The 17,022-nt window shown below is 37.1% G+C and overlaps 3 protein-coding genes across 3 annotated transcripts; 1 reads left to right on the forward strand and 2 right to left on the reverse strand.

Moving 5' to 3' along the window:
- Positions 1–2,277: 2,277 nt before the first annotated feature.
- Positions 2,278–10,290, reverse strand: LOC306877796 (DDB1- and CUL4-associated factor 13-like). Its single transcript, XM_079429771.1, has 11 exons — positions 10,119–10,290; positions 9,833–10,032; positions 9,487–9,594; positions 9,267–9,356; positions 8,834–8,989; positions 8,491–8,568; positions 8,318–8,400; positions 8,064–8,228; positions 6,010–6,145; positions 3,444–3,607; positions 2,278–3,022 (listed from the first exon to the last, which is right to left on the reverse strand). The coding sequence occupies exons 1-11, from the start codon at positions 10,186–10,188 to the stop codon at positions 2,935–2,937; spliced, it is 1,338 nt and encodes a 445-aa protein (XP_079285897.1). The 5' UTR covers positions 10,189–10,290; the 3' UTR covers positions 2,278–2,934.
- A 655-nt stretch (positions 10,291–10,945) lies between these two features.
- cUnh8orf76 (chromosome Un C8orf76 homolog) lies at positions 10,946–14,908 on the forward strand. Its single transcript, XM_079430043.1, has 6 exons — positions 10,946–11,261; positions 12,324–12,419; positions 12,495–12,638; positions 12,713–12,999; positions 13,088–13,220; positions 13,636–14,908. The coding sequence occupies exons 1-6, from the start codon at positions 11,157–11,159 to the stop codon at positions 13,813–13,815; spliced, it is 945 nt and encodes a 314-aa protein (XP_079286169.1). The 5' UTR covers positions 10,946–11,156; the 3' UTR covers positions 13,816–14,908.
- Positions 12,745–16,769, reverse strand: fam83a (family with sequence similarity 83 member A). The gene is made up of 4 exons (XM_079430041.1): positions 16,007–16,769; positions 15,110–15,277; positions 14,741–14,865; positions 12,745–14,446 (listed from the first exon to the last, which is right to left on the reverse strand). Exons 1-4 carry the CDS (start codon positions 16,517–16,519, stop codon positions 13,969–13,971), a joined length of 1,284 nt encoding a protein of 427 aa, XP_079286167.1. The 5' UTR covers positions 16,520–16,769; the 3' UTR covers positions 12,745–13,968.
- Positions 16,770–17,022: the final 253 nt, after the last annotated feature.

Genomic DNA, 17,022 nt, shown 5'->3' on the forward strand with positions numbered 1-17,022 from the left:
GCTATTAATATTCATGAGGTAGCGTTTGCTTTCGGAAGGAAACGACTCGACGTCAGCATTACCCAATTAATATTCAAGAAATAAACCTTATTTTTATTCACTGGCAGGAAAAAAAGCTATTTGTACATTAAGAACGTTCGTAAATTTACCAGAGAAAATTAAATAATTACAATCTCCAGTGCTCTTTTATATATATTTTTTTTCCTAAAAGTCTAATGTATGTTTTCATAAATGAGAGAAATTAGTTTGGCAAAATAGTCGTATAAGGCGTATATTTAACTTAAATGAGACCCTGGAGCACAAAACCAGTCACGGGTATATTTGTAGCAAAGGGTATTGTTTTGGTTTGAACATTGGGGGGTGTTGAAGTGGACCCTGCGGGTCATGCTCCCTCTTAAGGTTTATTTATTTGTTTGTTTGCTTAAATATTTAAATATTTTGGTTGATTGCATAACTGCAATAAAGTAATAGGCTAGTTAACAATAACTTGTTTACATAGGATATATAAAAGTATTTTTTTATTATTTAGACACTTAGTTTGACAGAATGTTCTAATTCAACATGCCATGGGAAGTCAATCTAACTTAACATTTTCTTATAATGATTTATTTCTTACTTAACAGTTCATCAGGCTCTTAATGATTTAATCTATGCCATCATGGGGATATCTGAAGGCCAGGTTTTTCCATCACTCATCATTAGAACCCATCGGCTCTCGATTCTGACTTAAACTTGCTCTTATGAAAAAGTACGGTTACCTCCCCTCCATTCCCCCCCCCCCAAACTACGCCCGTTTGTATCAAAATTATTGATTTTTCTTTTTATGCCAAAAATCATTAGGATTTTGCGGACAGCGCCGTGTATCATGAAGATATTGTGTACATTTCCTACAGTAAACATATCAAAACTTAATTTTTGATTAGTAAAACGCATTGCTAAGAACTTCATTTTGGACATTTTCTCAATATTTCGATGTTTTGTTTTTTTTGCACCCTCAGATTCCAGATTTTCAAATTGTTGCATCTCGTCCATATATTGTATATATCCTAACAAACCATACATCAATGGAAAGCATATCTATTCAGCTTTCAGATGATTTACCCTTATGACTGGATTTATGGTGTAGGGTCACAAATATGTAAGTCCATTTCACAAAAATTATAAAACTGACCAATTTGATGAGAAATCTTTTATTCAGGAACCAAGCCAGCACCATTGGAAGATAAGAACTCATCGTCAGCATAACCCAATGAATACCGAAGAATCAAGACTTCACCATTGGAAGGTCAGGATGCAACGTCAGTATGACCTAATGAATATTCATCTAAACCTTTGCCATAGTAGGACTCGCAATTTCATTGACAGCCAGTCGAAAATCATAGTGAAAAAACGGACTGGAATCTACATTGTAGCTGGATCAGCCATATATTCTAAAAATAACCTGAGCAGGGTCCATTGCCAATAGGAAGTGTAGACCAATAATGCGTCAAATTATAGAAATCTTTATGGAATACTACTACATCCTTTTAAAAAGATGACAAGGCTCAATTACATTTTAAACGGCTAAATAAAACATCATCTTACAGCTAAATACAACTTAGGCTATTCCTTTCAGCTGAATTTCAGGGCCATTAATGAATTAAACATTAATGAGGCGATTCTTGATTCCATACAAGATTATGATACAAGTGATTTTAACCACGGCAAAATGTAGCATGACCTTTATTAATATCTTATCAAACTTACTAATACAGTGCTTAATTTCATTAGTTGATGCACTATGAGGTACTGACCTGTTTAACATTCTAAAATTTAAATAACTTAATAAAATTTAACATGTTCAAGGGAAGTCGTGGCCTAATGGTTAGAGAGTCGGACTCGTAATCGAAAGGTTGCGAGTTTGAGCCCCCGGCCGGCAGGAATTGTAGGTGGGGGGAGGGAATGTCCAGCGCTCTCTCCACCCTCAATACCACGACTGAGGTGCCCTTGAGCAAGGCACCGAACCCCCAATTGCTCCCCGGGTGTGTGTTCACGGTGTGTGTGTGTGTGTGGATTTGTTCACTACTCACTGCTGTGTGTGTGCACTTGGATGGGTTAAACGCAGAGCACCAATTTCGAGTATGGGTCACCATACTTGACAATACGTCACGACTTTTCTTTTTTAAAATTGTAGTGTTACCATAGTATTGTTCATTCCTTACCCTTGATTTCTCACACCTTTGGGTTGTGCTGACTGTTGATGAGCTTTAAACGAGAACAGATTGAGATGATAGGATTATGGGCTCAAAATGTGAAGTGTATTTTCTATCTTATTAAAGCATCAAGTCGTTTACAGGATGAGAAAACAGTGCTGGTTTACCTTAGCAAAGAATTGCATAACACAAACACTGTAAAACATCAGGCTTGCATCAAAGGCTGTATATGAGAACAACTGATTCTTAACAATACTCACCAACCTTACCTTGCATTTACTGCGGTTCATCATCAGACAATATATGGCCCACATAACATCAGTAAGAACACCTACAAGGTAACCTTGCTCCAAGGTAAAACAGTGATAAAGGTGCAGGTAACACATTCACTAGTACCTATACGTTATAGAAACATTTGGAACAGTCCTGTTTACTTACATCAATGTGTCACTGTTTAACCAAGTGGATTTTGAATGAAGGCTAAACTGGAAACAGGAATATTCACAAATAAAGATGTTTTTATTGTTCATATACAACCAATTATAAGGAGAGCTCAGTGTGTCCATGTAAAATTCTTTAGAAACATGTGTAGCATTGTGCAGTATGCCAACAGCTCTTGTATACACTCAAAAACCTTAGTATGGAAGTACAAGAGAGGCCAAAGGGTGGAATATTTTGCAGCATGTCCGTGTGTGGAGAAACAGAAACCCATCCATCGAAAGCAACCTCTTTAAATCAGCTCTTACTCCACAACAGCCACCACATGCTTCTCCTTTTCTGTCAACAGAGGAACAGATCCCGGCTTGCTGTGTTTGCGGACGTTTTGTTCCCTAAAAAACACACACACAGAGGCACAGACAATCAGAATGCCAATCAAACTTGAGCATGGACTCATTTCATTTTGCTGCCAGTACAAAAGTGTCAAAAGGCACAAGATACAATGAGATTTAAAGTTGAAATGTGTCATTTTTCCCCCAAGTTTTTTTTTCAAAGTCTGATGTTGTTATGGAATGTAACGCAAAGTTTACGATTGCTACAAAATAATGAATTTTAGGACTTTAATTGATGGACTAGAGTGGTGTGGATTACATGTGCATCACTGTGATGTTTTTATCAGCTGTTTGGACTCCCCATTCATTTCAGAGGAGCCATTAGTGAGCAAGTGATGTAATGCTAAATTTCTACAAATCTCTTCAGCAAATTGTCGTTTTTAGGTCAACTATTACTTTAACATTGATGAAGGGAACTTACTTCCTGCGCCGGGCTTCCCTCATTTCCTGCAGCTCTCTCTTCTGCTTCAGGACGTCTCTGGGCAGGTGGCGGTGACGGGCGATGCGTTTCACCTGTGGATGGTGCTGAAATTTCTCTATCAGCTTCTTGTTGTAGTTTGCAGCAGCTTTTTCTCGGGCAGAGAGCTGTGAACAATGAGATTTGTGTCTTTGGTCAAGATAGCATATATACAGTACATGCATCATGCAACAGCAGAAAAGATTTTGCTTTGGGTACAACCTGCTTTCAAACTGTATTAATGTATACATTTCTTATGAATGCACTTCATAAACACAACAGTGGCAGCATAGATATGCAACATCCTGAGAAGTCTTTTTAATTTGGCAATCAACATAAAACCACATTTATCAGTAAAAGAAACACAGCAACGTGCTCCTCATCTCTCTCTCTATCATAACATTTCTTCAGCTCCCGGGCTTCAGCACGTCTCACTCCACACCCCTCCGAGGGCTTTTATTCTAATTAAAAGCAATGATTTTCTCAAATTCAATTTGTTTAGGGCAATCTAATAGCTGCTGATGCCATCAGAGCGCTCAGGAGGAAAATCGGAAGGCCTGTTAACTCCTATTTACAAATTTCTTGACATCGTTGGGTTTGTAGTCCTGCCCAGAGGCAAATTCAAATATAATTTTAGAACAACCTTTTACTGATTTATTAGTAAAATTATACGCATTCTAACCTCAGATGTGAATTTTACATCTGTTATGTTTCTAAAATTTCTATCAAGTTGCAACATAAGAATTAGAAGTACCATACTTATGCAGCAACTTATTTTTCTTTTACTGTACTTACTGTTATTGCAAACTGTGTTACTTTTGTTAACTGAAATAAAGCTGAAATAGAATAAAATAAATATCAGATGGAAAAACGACAAAAAAATTAAAACTTAAATAAGCGGAGGTACTGAAATTACTAACTGAAAATTACAAATATTAAAAAAAACTAATAAAAATGACAAAAGCACATTAAATGTAAAAATATAAAAGCTCAAAGTATTAAAAACTATAATATTACTAAAAATAAAAATATTAAATGACATGCTTTTCACATTACAGCAAGAATTTAGGGGAGAAATGTGTTTTATTGTCATGTAAACAACGTCACAATGCAATAATCCTAATGGTCCTAAAAACAGGCTTTACTTTCTTATATAAATTATAACAAATGTAATTACACTTATGCATTTGGCAAACGTTTTTATCCTAAGTGCATTTAAGGTATACATTTCATCAGTTAATGACCTGCTAGCACTCTCGTTTAAGCTACAGAAATGCTTAATGAAAAATATAATTAGAGTTATATTAACATACACAGACTGCAAGCAGCAATTATATTTAATTTTCTACATAAAGTATAACATTATAAGAGGACTTTAGGGATAAATTAAAGGGCTATAAGTGTGTAAAGCATGCCTTTTTATTTTAAATAACAGAATCAATGCAAAAATCCGATAAAGTCACTCATTGTTCAACCTCATAAACAATGAATTTTCATAATAATCTAGTAAAATGGGCAAAGAAAAACTAAACCAAACCAAAGCCAGTCTCGTTAAGGTCCAAAGAGCTTCTCCAGACGCAGACTCTTGATTCAGCATCTGCTTCTTTAATTAAATACTCTCATGTGCCTGATAGTTTAATGTCTTCATTATTTTTCTGCTTTAAGTGATTGCCCGATTCAAACTGCTGATAGCTGCAGTGAGTGTCTGATCTCTTTAAGTGAAAAGCATCAGAATAAATCTCTCTCTTAAAGTCCAGCAGGAGCCAAAAACTGGGCCGCATGAGGGAATCAGATGCACTAGAGCTGATACAAATTAATGGGCAGAAGAAACTACCATCTACCTGGAGCGGAACCAACGTCTGCCTCAGCAGAACAAAAAGCTTTCTTTTCATGTGTATATATACATGAAGTTTAGTTAAAGGAGACATATTTACTGTTTTGTAACAATTACTCTCCCCCTGACTAAAATGGACACTCCTTAATATATACGTTGCTGTTTTTTAACAACTTTCAAGATAAGATATCATTATAAAACTGAAAAATATTTTAGCCAAACTGTCCAGTCCTACTCTATACTATTTTTTGAGTGAGAGCAAAATTATCGGAGCCGTTCTTATCCCTATATAAACTATAAAAGTGCTTCAATCTTTAAAAACATCTATAGACATGTGCACGGATTTCCTTGTAAGCGAACTTCACTTCATGAAATAGGTGTAGGCACTTTGGGGCACTCTATTACAAGAGTTGCTTTGACAAGAGACATAAAACTCTAGAGCTTTTTCCTGGCCAGGTTTCAGACCGTGGCAACACTGCCATAAAAGTGCTTAATGAAAGTGATTTGTGAGTGTAATTCATTTTAAGTGCTTTGTGGGGTGGCCAGAGGGCCAAATACGGCCCTTATTAACCACCTGAGTGCATCTGCAACAAGTGAACACCCTTAAAAAGCTCTGCAATCAGGTATGAAACCTGGAATCACTGAGTTAAAACGCTTTCTGGTTGACTTAGACATGAAATGGGATCATACACTCACCAGTCCAAGCTTCTCCGACGCGTTGGCCTTCCACAGCCGAATATTCATCTCGTCAGAGCCGCTCAGGACATATTTGTTGTCAGCAGACCATCTCACACTGATGACATGCTGCATACGTTTGGTGTGGTACACCTCCCTGAGGATTGTGGGAAATCACATTGAAAGCCAGAAAAGAAAAATGTTTGTGAACTTGTAGCAATAAAAATAAAAAAAAATCATCAGATCCATTAGTTACGGTTCGTTAGCTCTAGCATTTTGCCCACTTCAAATCAGACATATGAAATGTGCGGTAAGATCACATTTATTTGAATTAATTAATTATAACATTTACTTTAGAGAGAGAGAGAAAGAGAGAGAGAGAGAGTGGTGACAGTTGTGTGTGTGTGTGTGTGTGTGTGTGTGTGTGTGTGTGTGTGTGTGAACTACCTGCATCTCTCTCAAACAATGAAGCTGTGAGTTTAGTTACATCAAAAACAGCGATTTTATCCCTTAGTTGCTGAGGAATATCAAGTATCAATCCAGTATCTAAGCTATTTTATTAATAAAATAAAATATTCTGTGTGTGTGTTTGTGTGCATCAGTGAAAGCAGCGCATTAATATAGAATGTGATTAAACTGACTTGACTACCTGTGCATTAAACTGTTTTAATGCATAGTGGTTTTAATGCATTGAGTGGATACCAATGGAAAACATACCCTAATTATTAAACAAAATTATTAATTTATTATTATTATTATTATATTTTAATTATATTTAACATTTCAAAAAAAAAAAAAAAAAATCAAATAGTGTATTTTTGTATATATATTTTTTTAAATCTTTTTTTGAGCACCAAATCAGAACATTAGAATTATTTCTGAAAGATCATGTGATAATGAAGACTAGAGTAATCATGATGATACAAGCTTTGGGTCACAGGAATAAATTACACTTTAACTTACATTCAAACAGAAAACACAATATTACTGTTTTTACTGTATTTTTTGATCAAATGAATGCAGCCTTGGTGAGCATAAGGGACTTCTTTATAACAAATGGGTGCACTTTATTTTAAGGTGTCTTTGTTACAGTGTAATTATACATTTAAGTACTGAGTAATATTAACATGTACATAGTATTAGGGTTTGGCTTAGGGTTACTTGCATGTAATTATGCATAATTCATTGTTATTATAATAGTAAGTATTAGGGTTGTGACGGTGAGGAAATTTTCCCACCGGTTAATCGACGTGTGAACACCGGTAATACCGGTATTACCGTGGTGGTGGTGGGGTCGTTTGAGTTTTCCCTCTTTTCCTCGAATTTGCAGCAATTCGGCATCAAGCAGTTGTTTGTTTTTAGTTTGTTTGAGTTTTCCCACTTTCCTTTGCTTGTAAAAGCACCGTGCGCATTTTACTTTCACTTGGGGGGGAAAAATCACACAGTTTAAATAAAATAAAAACTAGCAAATACTGTGGAACCAAATAAATGAAAAATGAATGTAAAAAAAAACCTTCCAATATCACTTTAGATAAATGGCAGGTCAACAGGCTTTTCAAAATCCAAAATAATTTTTTAAACAGGCGCTTTTACATTTTACATTTACGTTTTGAAATTCTTCTGCCATCGTCTTGTCGGTCTCACCTCACTCTTCTGTCAGTCACCTCGGCTCACTCGCCTCACGTGTTCAATGAAATCTGATCTGTGATGCGCGACTGTCGTTCGCTCGATGTGTTGCATTGAGCAGCCGTGTTCAGTTTTAATTGTAGTGTCTGTTCTCTAACTGAACTAAATGATTTTTATTATTATTAAAAAAAAAAATCTAAATTACGGTGAGGGACGGTGCCGCGGTGGGCAAGTGAAATAACCGGTGTTGCGGCTTAACACCGGTATCACCGCCAACACCGTCTATCGCAGCAAGCCTAGTAAGTATATGTAACGTGAGACCAGTGTATATATGTATATATGTGCGTGTGTATATATACGCACACACAGAGAGAGAGAGAGAGAGAGAGAGAGAGAGAGAGAGAGAGAGAGAGAGAGAATGCTCCTTGGCCTTTCCACACCACACTCACCTGCTATGGCCTTTGTTTTTTGGAAAGATTCGGACTGTTTTGTCAAAGCTGGCGGATACAAACTCCCTTCCTGTAGGTGAATAATCCACATCCAGTACAGCGGATACATGATCCATATGCACAGTTACAGGAACATCCAGATTCCTTATATCGTAAGTATAAAGGCTGTAGAAGAAACAGATGATATGATTTGATATGATTTATTTACTCTCATTTAATTTTTCATGTAAAGGTTTAGTCTAAAATGAACTCACTTATAGTCTTCGTTGGCGCAGGTAAAATAATATGCTTCCATTGGGTTCCAGCAAAGCGCATTGCTTCTCAATTGCATGATAACCTGAAACACAGTGTAATTTTACTATAGTCATAAATGGCACTATTCATCCATGGTGGGGGTTTGTGGGTGAAAAATAAAAATACTGCAGACCTTTCTAAGTGGTGCAGATTCTCTGGTGTCATACAACACGATACTTCTGTCTGATGCGCAGCTGGCGAGAAGTTCAGTCTGTAAAGGGCAACAGGGCAATCAGTGGTTGATAAAGTGGTAATATATTACTCCCATGAACCACTTGGATGGTAAAAACCTCCAAATTTTGCCTCAGAAGAAAATGCTAGAAAACAGTGCTGTATTATGGCCATACCCAAAAACCCCATGGTGGTCACTGCTGGCTTTGACATATTTTAATCACTGTAAAGCTGCTTTAAAGCTATGCATATTATGAAAAGATCAGCGGAATTAATTGAAATCAAATGAAACTGAATTTGATCACCTCCACAGGGTTGTAGCGGACGCAGCTGAAGCTGTCCACACCCCAGCTGAAGGAGCGGATGGGACTGCTTCTCTGTTCATCCCAGATATCCACCGTCTGCCCGCAGGTTACGAACGTGCCCTCCCTCTGGTGGTGGTCAATGCCAGTGAACACCGCCTGCAAGACACATCAGGCCCTCTTACAAACTGAAAACCTTACAGAACCCTAAAAGTGTGTGCGTATAATTTAGCAGCAATAATTGATCATAACCGAGCTGCAAATCAGCATATTAGAATGATTTCTGAAGGATCATGTGACAAAGAAGACTTATATTAAATTATAATAACATTCCATGATATTATTGAATTGCAATATTAATTTATTTTTGTTCAAATAAATGCAGCCATTTCTGCATTTTATAATAATATATATATAATGTAAGATAAAACTGTACCTTCCCCAGAATTGTGTTAATTGGCTCCTCCCGAACTCCATATCCTGGGGCCTCCATGTTCCACTGTTTGATGGTCTTGTCATCTCCCACCTGTTACACGACATAAGGATTTCACAGAACAGGAAGATTTCAGAGAATCACATAACTGCACAAGCACTTACTAACTAGATTGTCTTTATCTATATTAAGGAACAATATGGAATATGCAGGATTATAATACCGTGAAAAAGGAAGTGCCACAAAAGCGGGAACAGATTCCTCGTACAAATCCTTCATGAGCCTGAACGGTCCTCAAACACTCCCGCTTAGTAAGGTTCCACACCTTCACCTGTAAGAATCCATGCATTCATCCATACTAAATCTAGACGGTCATTTGCACACTATTTTGACATATTGGGAAAAATAACAGTAAAACTGAAACTCATTAGCTGTGTCCTTTGTCTTATTGTTTATTGTATGTTGGGTGTGCATGTTGTTCTTATATGTAGACATAATAGTGACTGAGCATTCTCAATACAAAAGAGCCATAATACTCAAATAGCATGGTAAAGGCTTTAAAGTGTTACCTCCCCATCGCAGGCACCAGATATGATTGTTGACAGGCTTTTGGTGTGTTTGGTGATGCAGCTGATGCCATCTCTGTGTCCATCTAGTGAACCTACAAAGGGTTTGGCAAATACCCTCTCCAGTTTAGTGGCATTTAGGGCCCTGGTGTACTCCCTAGGCACCTCAAAAGGATGCAGGGTCGGGTCGTAATTCCTGGGCACTAGATAGGGAACACACTACAGTTAGGCTACCATACTTCCTATTAACTTACACCAACCCTCATATAATCACGTTATGTTTACATACCTCGCTGTATATCTCTGGTCGTCTCTCGAACATAATCGTCCGGGTTTCTGCAAAGCACTTTAACTTTCATTCCAGCGGATTATAAAATTAAACACTCAAAATCCTGATCAAATCTGCAGCGTTCAGAGAAATGTTGGACCATGCGTTTGTATGACGTAGCGCGCACTAATGTGACGTAACACATCCGGGTACTGGAGAAAAAAAGAGTATTATTATTATTATTATTTAGTCATTTAGCAGACGCTTTTATCCAAAGCGACTTACAAATGAGGACAACAGAAGCAATCAATTGTAGTATTAAAACAACTAAAAACAGATCCAAAGCTAAAACTTTATAAATACTACCTATACACATTTTAAAAATAAAGAAATTAAATAAAAATGACAAATGCATACAAGAGAATTTCAAAACATTTGAAAAACAAAAAATAAAGCTAAAACAATTCAAAATATTAAAGAACAAAAGGTATAAGTGTATTATAATTAATTATTAATATTAAGAGTAGAGATTATCATTTGTGTACTGTTACTTCCCACTTTTCATTTTCAATGAAGCTAATGTATTTGTTTATATAATATTTTATGCAATATATTTAAATGTTTAACAGAAGTATATATTTATTGTTTTTGAAAGCGAAATCAAGCTTTGTAAAAATTTCTAAAAAAATAAAATAAAAATACCACTTGGAGTTATTTCTGAAGTCTTAGAATAAAATTAAAGTATTATACATTTATCAGTTAATTGTCAATTTAATTAATTAAAATACAATTGTGCTCGTTCACGCGAACGGAGTTGTCACGTGGTACCCGATACTTTTCTCAGCGTTGAGACGGGATGGACCAATCACAGTCGTTGCTGGAGAAATAACCGGTGGTTATGAAACGTGGTTCTTACAAGACAATTTTAATTTTTGTGTAGCAGATTTAAATCGCTATAAACATCTCTAATAAGGCAAAAATCGGATGCTGCTTAAAGAAAGACAGACTGGGCATTGTAATCGCACGAGTGTATGAGAGGAGCAGTAGTGAGTTTTTAACATGGAGATTCTGGGCAGCACTTTTGATGATTCTGTGTTCGAGGAATCAAGGAACAGAGTCTCCGCTGCTCTTCCCGAATACGAGCCCAAACTCTGCGAACCTCTGGTGGGTATCACGCTCAACACTAACCGCAAACTACCCATACCATGGTACGGAAATAGCACGTATATATACTCAGTATTTACATAACTCAAAGAAAAGCATATGGCAGTATTATTACTGCGATAGTGATGGCAGCAGATGCTAATACCATAATACTTCTTAGATATGTATAGTATTTACGTGAGAATACCGTGGTATGTTTTAGTCCGTGATATTTGACCACTTTGTAATCATAAATTATGTCGTTAACATACTGTATACTTAATTTATAATTATATATATATAATCCATGATAATTATATGTCTTACAACGTATAATTATGTGTTTCTGCCCGGTTCACACGGTGAGAAAATGACATTTATATTTATAATAACTGAAAAACTAAATATATAAACCTTCACCAAGTGCCTTTTCAAGAATTAAATAATCAAGAATTACAGTGGTGGCCAAAATTATTAACACTAGTATTTTCAGCAGCTAAAAATGGTTTTAAATCAGGTATTTCTATCTTTTGCTGTAGTGTGTCAGTAGGAAATATCAGTTTATATTTCCAAGCATTAATTTTGCGCCTTCTTCAAGAGAGCTATCTGCAAAGCTACTTGGAAAAACTATATGCAACTATAAGCTGTTTAAATGTAAAGGATGGGTTGATTTAATTTAGTTAATATAAGTTAATTGATAAAGAAAATCTATTTATGACATTATTTCTGACAGCATCCTCATTTTACAGCATTTTTACACAAGTTTGTAGCTTTGCAGGTAGGTTTCTTGAAGCATCTTGGAGATGTTGCCACAGTTCTTCTGGATTGAGTCTGTCTCAGTTTGTTCTGTATCTTCAGACTGGATGATGATCAGATCTCTGTGTGGAGCACAGACAAAAATCTCACTGGATTATTACAGTTAATGGCAAAATGAATTTCCTACAGACACACTACAGCATAACTGACTTAAAACCATTTTTTAGCTGCTGAAAATACTAGTGTTAAGTATTTTGGCCTCCACTGTAAATGAATAACATCTTCTGGCATGTCATATTTTTCCTTTTGTTTTATTTTATTATCTAGTGGTTTTGTGGAGATGGAAATATTGAGGACCCATTAGAAGAACAAAAAACCCTGAAGTTTCGAGGAGATCTGGCCTACAGGAGGAAACGGTATCAGGTATAAAGAGCTGAATTCACCATTATCTCTCACTACTGTTATCATAAGCTGATCTGTGAGTTATGTCAATGACAGGCTGCTCTGGAGGAGTATGAATCCTGTCTCTCTCTCATACCTGCTGGAAACACTTCAGTGAAGAGAGATGTGCTGGAAGGGATCGCACGATGCTGCTGTCACCTGGGCAAAAAAGAAGAGGCTCTAAATGCCTGTGAGAAACTGGTAAATATAGTAAATTACTAACTGCAACAAATTGTATTTTAAGCTTTTGCTGATTTACTGTGTTTTATTGACAGAGGGCAGAAGTATCCAACACCTGCCACCTCACCTGCGTCCTTCAGCTGGAGCTGAGTGTTTATGAACACTACAGAGATCTGACAAACAGCGTCTCCAGCCTTCAGCAGCTGTGCTGTCTTCATCCCTACCATCCGTGGCACTGGCTGAACCTGGCCATGAGCTTTCAGAGGCTGCTGGAGTCTGATGGCTGTCCAGACAGATCCAGCACCGAGGAAGAACACGACCAGCAGCAGGGGACAAGTAACATTTTACGATTAAAGACTATCATGTGCTTGATAAGAACAAGGTATGTCAGCCACAAGAGAACTAGCTGTTTATTAATCGACTTTGACATTAACAAATGAATTCAGCACTGGGTTTGTTCATTTTTTCAGGTTGCTAATTGAAATCCTGCGGATTCAGCAGTTATCTTTCATTCTGGAGAACAGCCAGAGGGCCTTACAAGACATCGAGGAAGCTCTACATGTTCTACGGCCAACAGAAAAAATGCTTCAGACAGTCTCTGAGGTCAGACAATATTATATATGGAAGAAAGTGTCACTCAAAAGTGGGTCATCAGCACGAAAAAGCTTTAAAAACCCCTCACAATTCCACTTGTATCAATGTTTTTCAATTAAGAACTGTTTGTGTCATCAGTACAATTAAAAATTCTGTAATCATTTACTCTGATATCATTGCAAACTCAGAAGACTTGTACAATAGTGTATACACATAATTTTTTGTTATTTTTGAAGTTTGCGGAAAATTAAGACAACATTTTAATTTTTGGATTGAGTATTCCTTTGCCATGTGAATTCAACTCATTGTTCTGCATCAAAGAAAGCTAGTTTATTCTCCAAATTTATACATAACAGAATTGCACATCTCTCCCAAACATTTGTAATGAACATTCATGGTTTCACATTTCTTTATTCTGATCTAGGTGATGGCAGAAGACCTCAATTCAGAGAAGATGAGAGAGGAAAACCAAGATGGAGAGAGTTTATCAGCATTTTATATTAAAGACTTCGATGACAGGTGGTGGAACAAACTCTACACTAAAATGCAGGAGGAGACTCCAGCTTTATCCATGCATCGACCTCTGGAGGAGACATATGAATAATTTGAATATTGATTGTACTTTTATAAATGAATGTGTATCTTTTATTGGTGCTTTTACTGTTACAGAGCAGAATAAAGTTGAATGTTTTAAAATAAATAAAGTTTCTACATCTACTAATACAATCTACCAACTAAAGCATTAAAATAACCTGCTCTAGCACCAGTGGGAAGTTGCAGGATCACCTCTGTTGATGTGATTGCCCTGTATTGGACGCCAAGGTTGGCTCCTCGTATTATAATCTTTGAAAAGTGGCGGCTGATAAGCAATGGGGTGATGGATCGTGTTCCTCCGTGGAAGCCATTGAGATCTTTGCGGTCCAGTGGTGACGTTTGGATAGCTGGTTTGTCTGACCAGGACTGGAGCTGTCGGGAAACTCGGGTGCCTGGGCTTACGAGGTTTCCGTTGTAGATGGTTGGGAGTGTTTCCAGCAATTCCTGCCGGGCGCATTGGGATCTGGAGTTTCTCAAAGGGCAGGCAGAGATCACCGAGATCTGATGTGTGGCAGATAAATCCTGGGACAGGTTTAGAAATGGCATAGAGTCTGCGAAACTCCAGGTCGAAAGGTTTAACCCCACTGCCTTTGAAGAGTATGGCCAAGCTTCTGTGAACCTGCCAGGACAGCCAGGTGAGACTGGACACAGTGTGAAAGAGTAATCATGGAAAAAGTCACAACCAGGTGAAGTTTCTGCATCGCTAGCAGCAACAAATGAAAGCATGTGCTTTAGCGGCCCAGATGGACCAGCTAATGGTGAAGAAATTTAACATATCACCTTTAAAATTGTAAAGCGATAATACTGAAAGGTATTGATTTCTATTAGTCAAAACCAGGATTTTAGGCTACATCTGATAACTTGTATCTTTAATCTTAAATTTATCAACAAAAAAAGTGAATGAATATCCTCAAAGATTAATTTTCAAATGGTACCTGTACGAGCCGACCAGCACTTTTGTGCAGTCCACAATGATGAATTTCTCTTTCATCTGTCCAGTGAACTTTCTGCCTGATTTGGCACAGTATGTTTCACCTTGAACACTACGAATGGACATCCTCTGTGTGAAGAGAAAGAAATAAACAAGCACATTGGCAATAAGTATAAAGGATTCATCCACGTTTTTCATTTCACAATATAATTGAAGTAAAAAAAAAAAGCATGTTACCTATATTAAAATGACATTTATCATATAAACCAACTATTAAATGTAAATATGTCTGCGATCCCTAAATATATTTTGCCAGCAGCAACAAATTTCATGTATTGTCAGTGAAGTCAGTTAAAAGAATAGTATAACTTACAGTTAGATGAGACTTGTTGATTTTTAAATTTTCACACATGTCCTGAAACAGCTGTAAATTGGTGTGGTCCAGAAGGAGATAGACGGACACATTGCGCTTTCTTGTCGCCTCCAGTATGTCACAGAAAATCTCCACATCACTGAATGTGTCCATAACTATCGCCAAAACCTTTGATGAGTGTAATTTAGGCAAAAGTTACATTGAAAATTGTTTTAGACCACTGCACTTTCAAAAATGTCAGGCACTCTCCATAAACAGAGTACAAAATATGACCTGAAAATGTCCTGATTTTTTTTTTCTTCACAAAATGTGAAAGGAGGTACTTAAGCTTTACAAAATATCAGCTTCAGAATTTCAGGGGTTTAACTGAACAAACTATTTTTTTTCAACCATGTTATCAAAACTTTGGACAAATACATTTTAAAAGTCTTATAGTTGTGTTTGTAGTGCAACCAATTTCTAAAAACGAAACAGACATTGTTAAATTATAATTAATAGATTAATATTATTATTATTGAACTGAACTGAATTGAACTGGATAATGACACTACTGCGCACAGCATTGGGGGGGAAAAATGAAAATTTTCACAAATTTCACAAATAATTACAAAGCAACATCATGTAAGACACTGAACACATTATATGTTAAATTTGACTTAATGTTAATAAAAATAAATTATGCCAGAAAATAGTTTGCTAACAAACATGTTTAATTTGTGCCGCTAATACTTAAAAAGCTCTAAAAAAAAAAAAGCTGTGGGACACCGTATTGTACCGTATTCATGGAAAGTGCTGTGTATTGCGCCACGCATCTTTCTTGCATCACAAAAGTGATATTTGAAAAAATAATGGCAGTACATCATCCAAAAATGTTACTAACAAATGACAGGTTCTTACTTGAGTTGCTTGCCTGATGAGTTCCCGCAGCAGGTCTTTTATGGAAAACGATTTCATTGAGTGGAAGAACACTTCCACGCTAGGAATCCCTTGCAGATGGTAACTCCAGTCAGCCACCGGCCAGCCGTAGTCAAGAACTGGAGGCTCACTCTCTGTGACCGCAGGAAAGTATGTCTCGGAAGAAACTGATGGAGAACCGAACCTGATCTCTTCATCCCTGTCTGTCTCTTCATTGTCAGTGAGAGGCTTTTTCATGTTGTTTAAGATGTATGTTTTCTCCTCTGCTGACAGAAAGTTTGCTTCATTCTCTTTGTTCAGCACTTCCTGGTATCCATCAATCCCTCTATCCAAGAGAGCATCCATAGCCAGTCGTGTGCTCTCGTTGTAACTCAGATGTACTGAAGACACCATAGCGTTTGGGTTTCTCATCTCCTGAACTCTTCTTCTCATTTTCCCCATCAGCTTTGGCATCAAGTAACACTGCACTGACAATCCATTACTTACAAGGTTCATGTTGTTTGCATACAGGTCCTCAGCTGACAGATGACTGGTTGACTCTTACTCATTCAGCTTTCATATTTAGTTGTCTTTCACGCTTAAGGCCAAATGATTATCCATACAAACATGGTGTGGTGCTACAGTTTATGTCCCCAAGGTGATCATCAAATGCTCACAAATAATGCTGCAAGATATTCATGCACCGTGCATCTTTTCATCAGCAGTGCAACGGCACACTGAGCATTTCTGAACCAATTTGTCATGTGTCATGATGGGTGAGTTTAAAATTGAATGTTAGTGCTGCCCTATGCCTCTGGGGAAAGTAGTTTGTTGCTCCTCCTCACACTAAGAGGAGTAACTATCGTTCATTGACGGCTTCACCTCCAGGCATCGGTGGGTGGGGTCCTGTGGTTAACAGGTGAAGTGTTGAGTGAATAATGAGACTGAAGCGCCCATGTTTTCCATCACAGAAATGAAATGGCGTGAGTGGCAGGGATGAAGATGTGGACGTCAGATTC

This window comes from Barbus barbus, assembly GCF_936440315.1.
Source record: "Barbus barbus genome assembly, chromosome: 12".
NCBI lineage: Eukaryota > Metazoa > Chordata > Actinopteri > Cypriniformes > Cyprinidae > Barbus > Barbus barbus.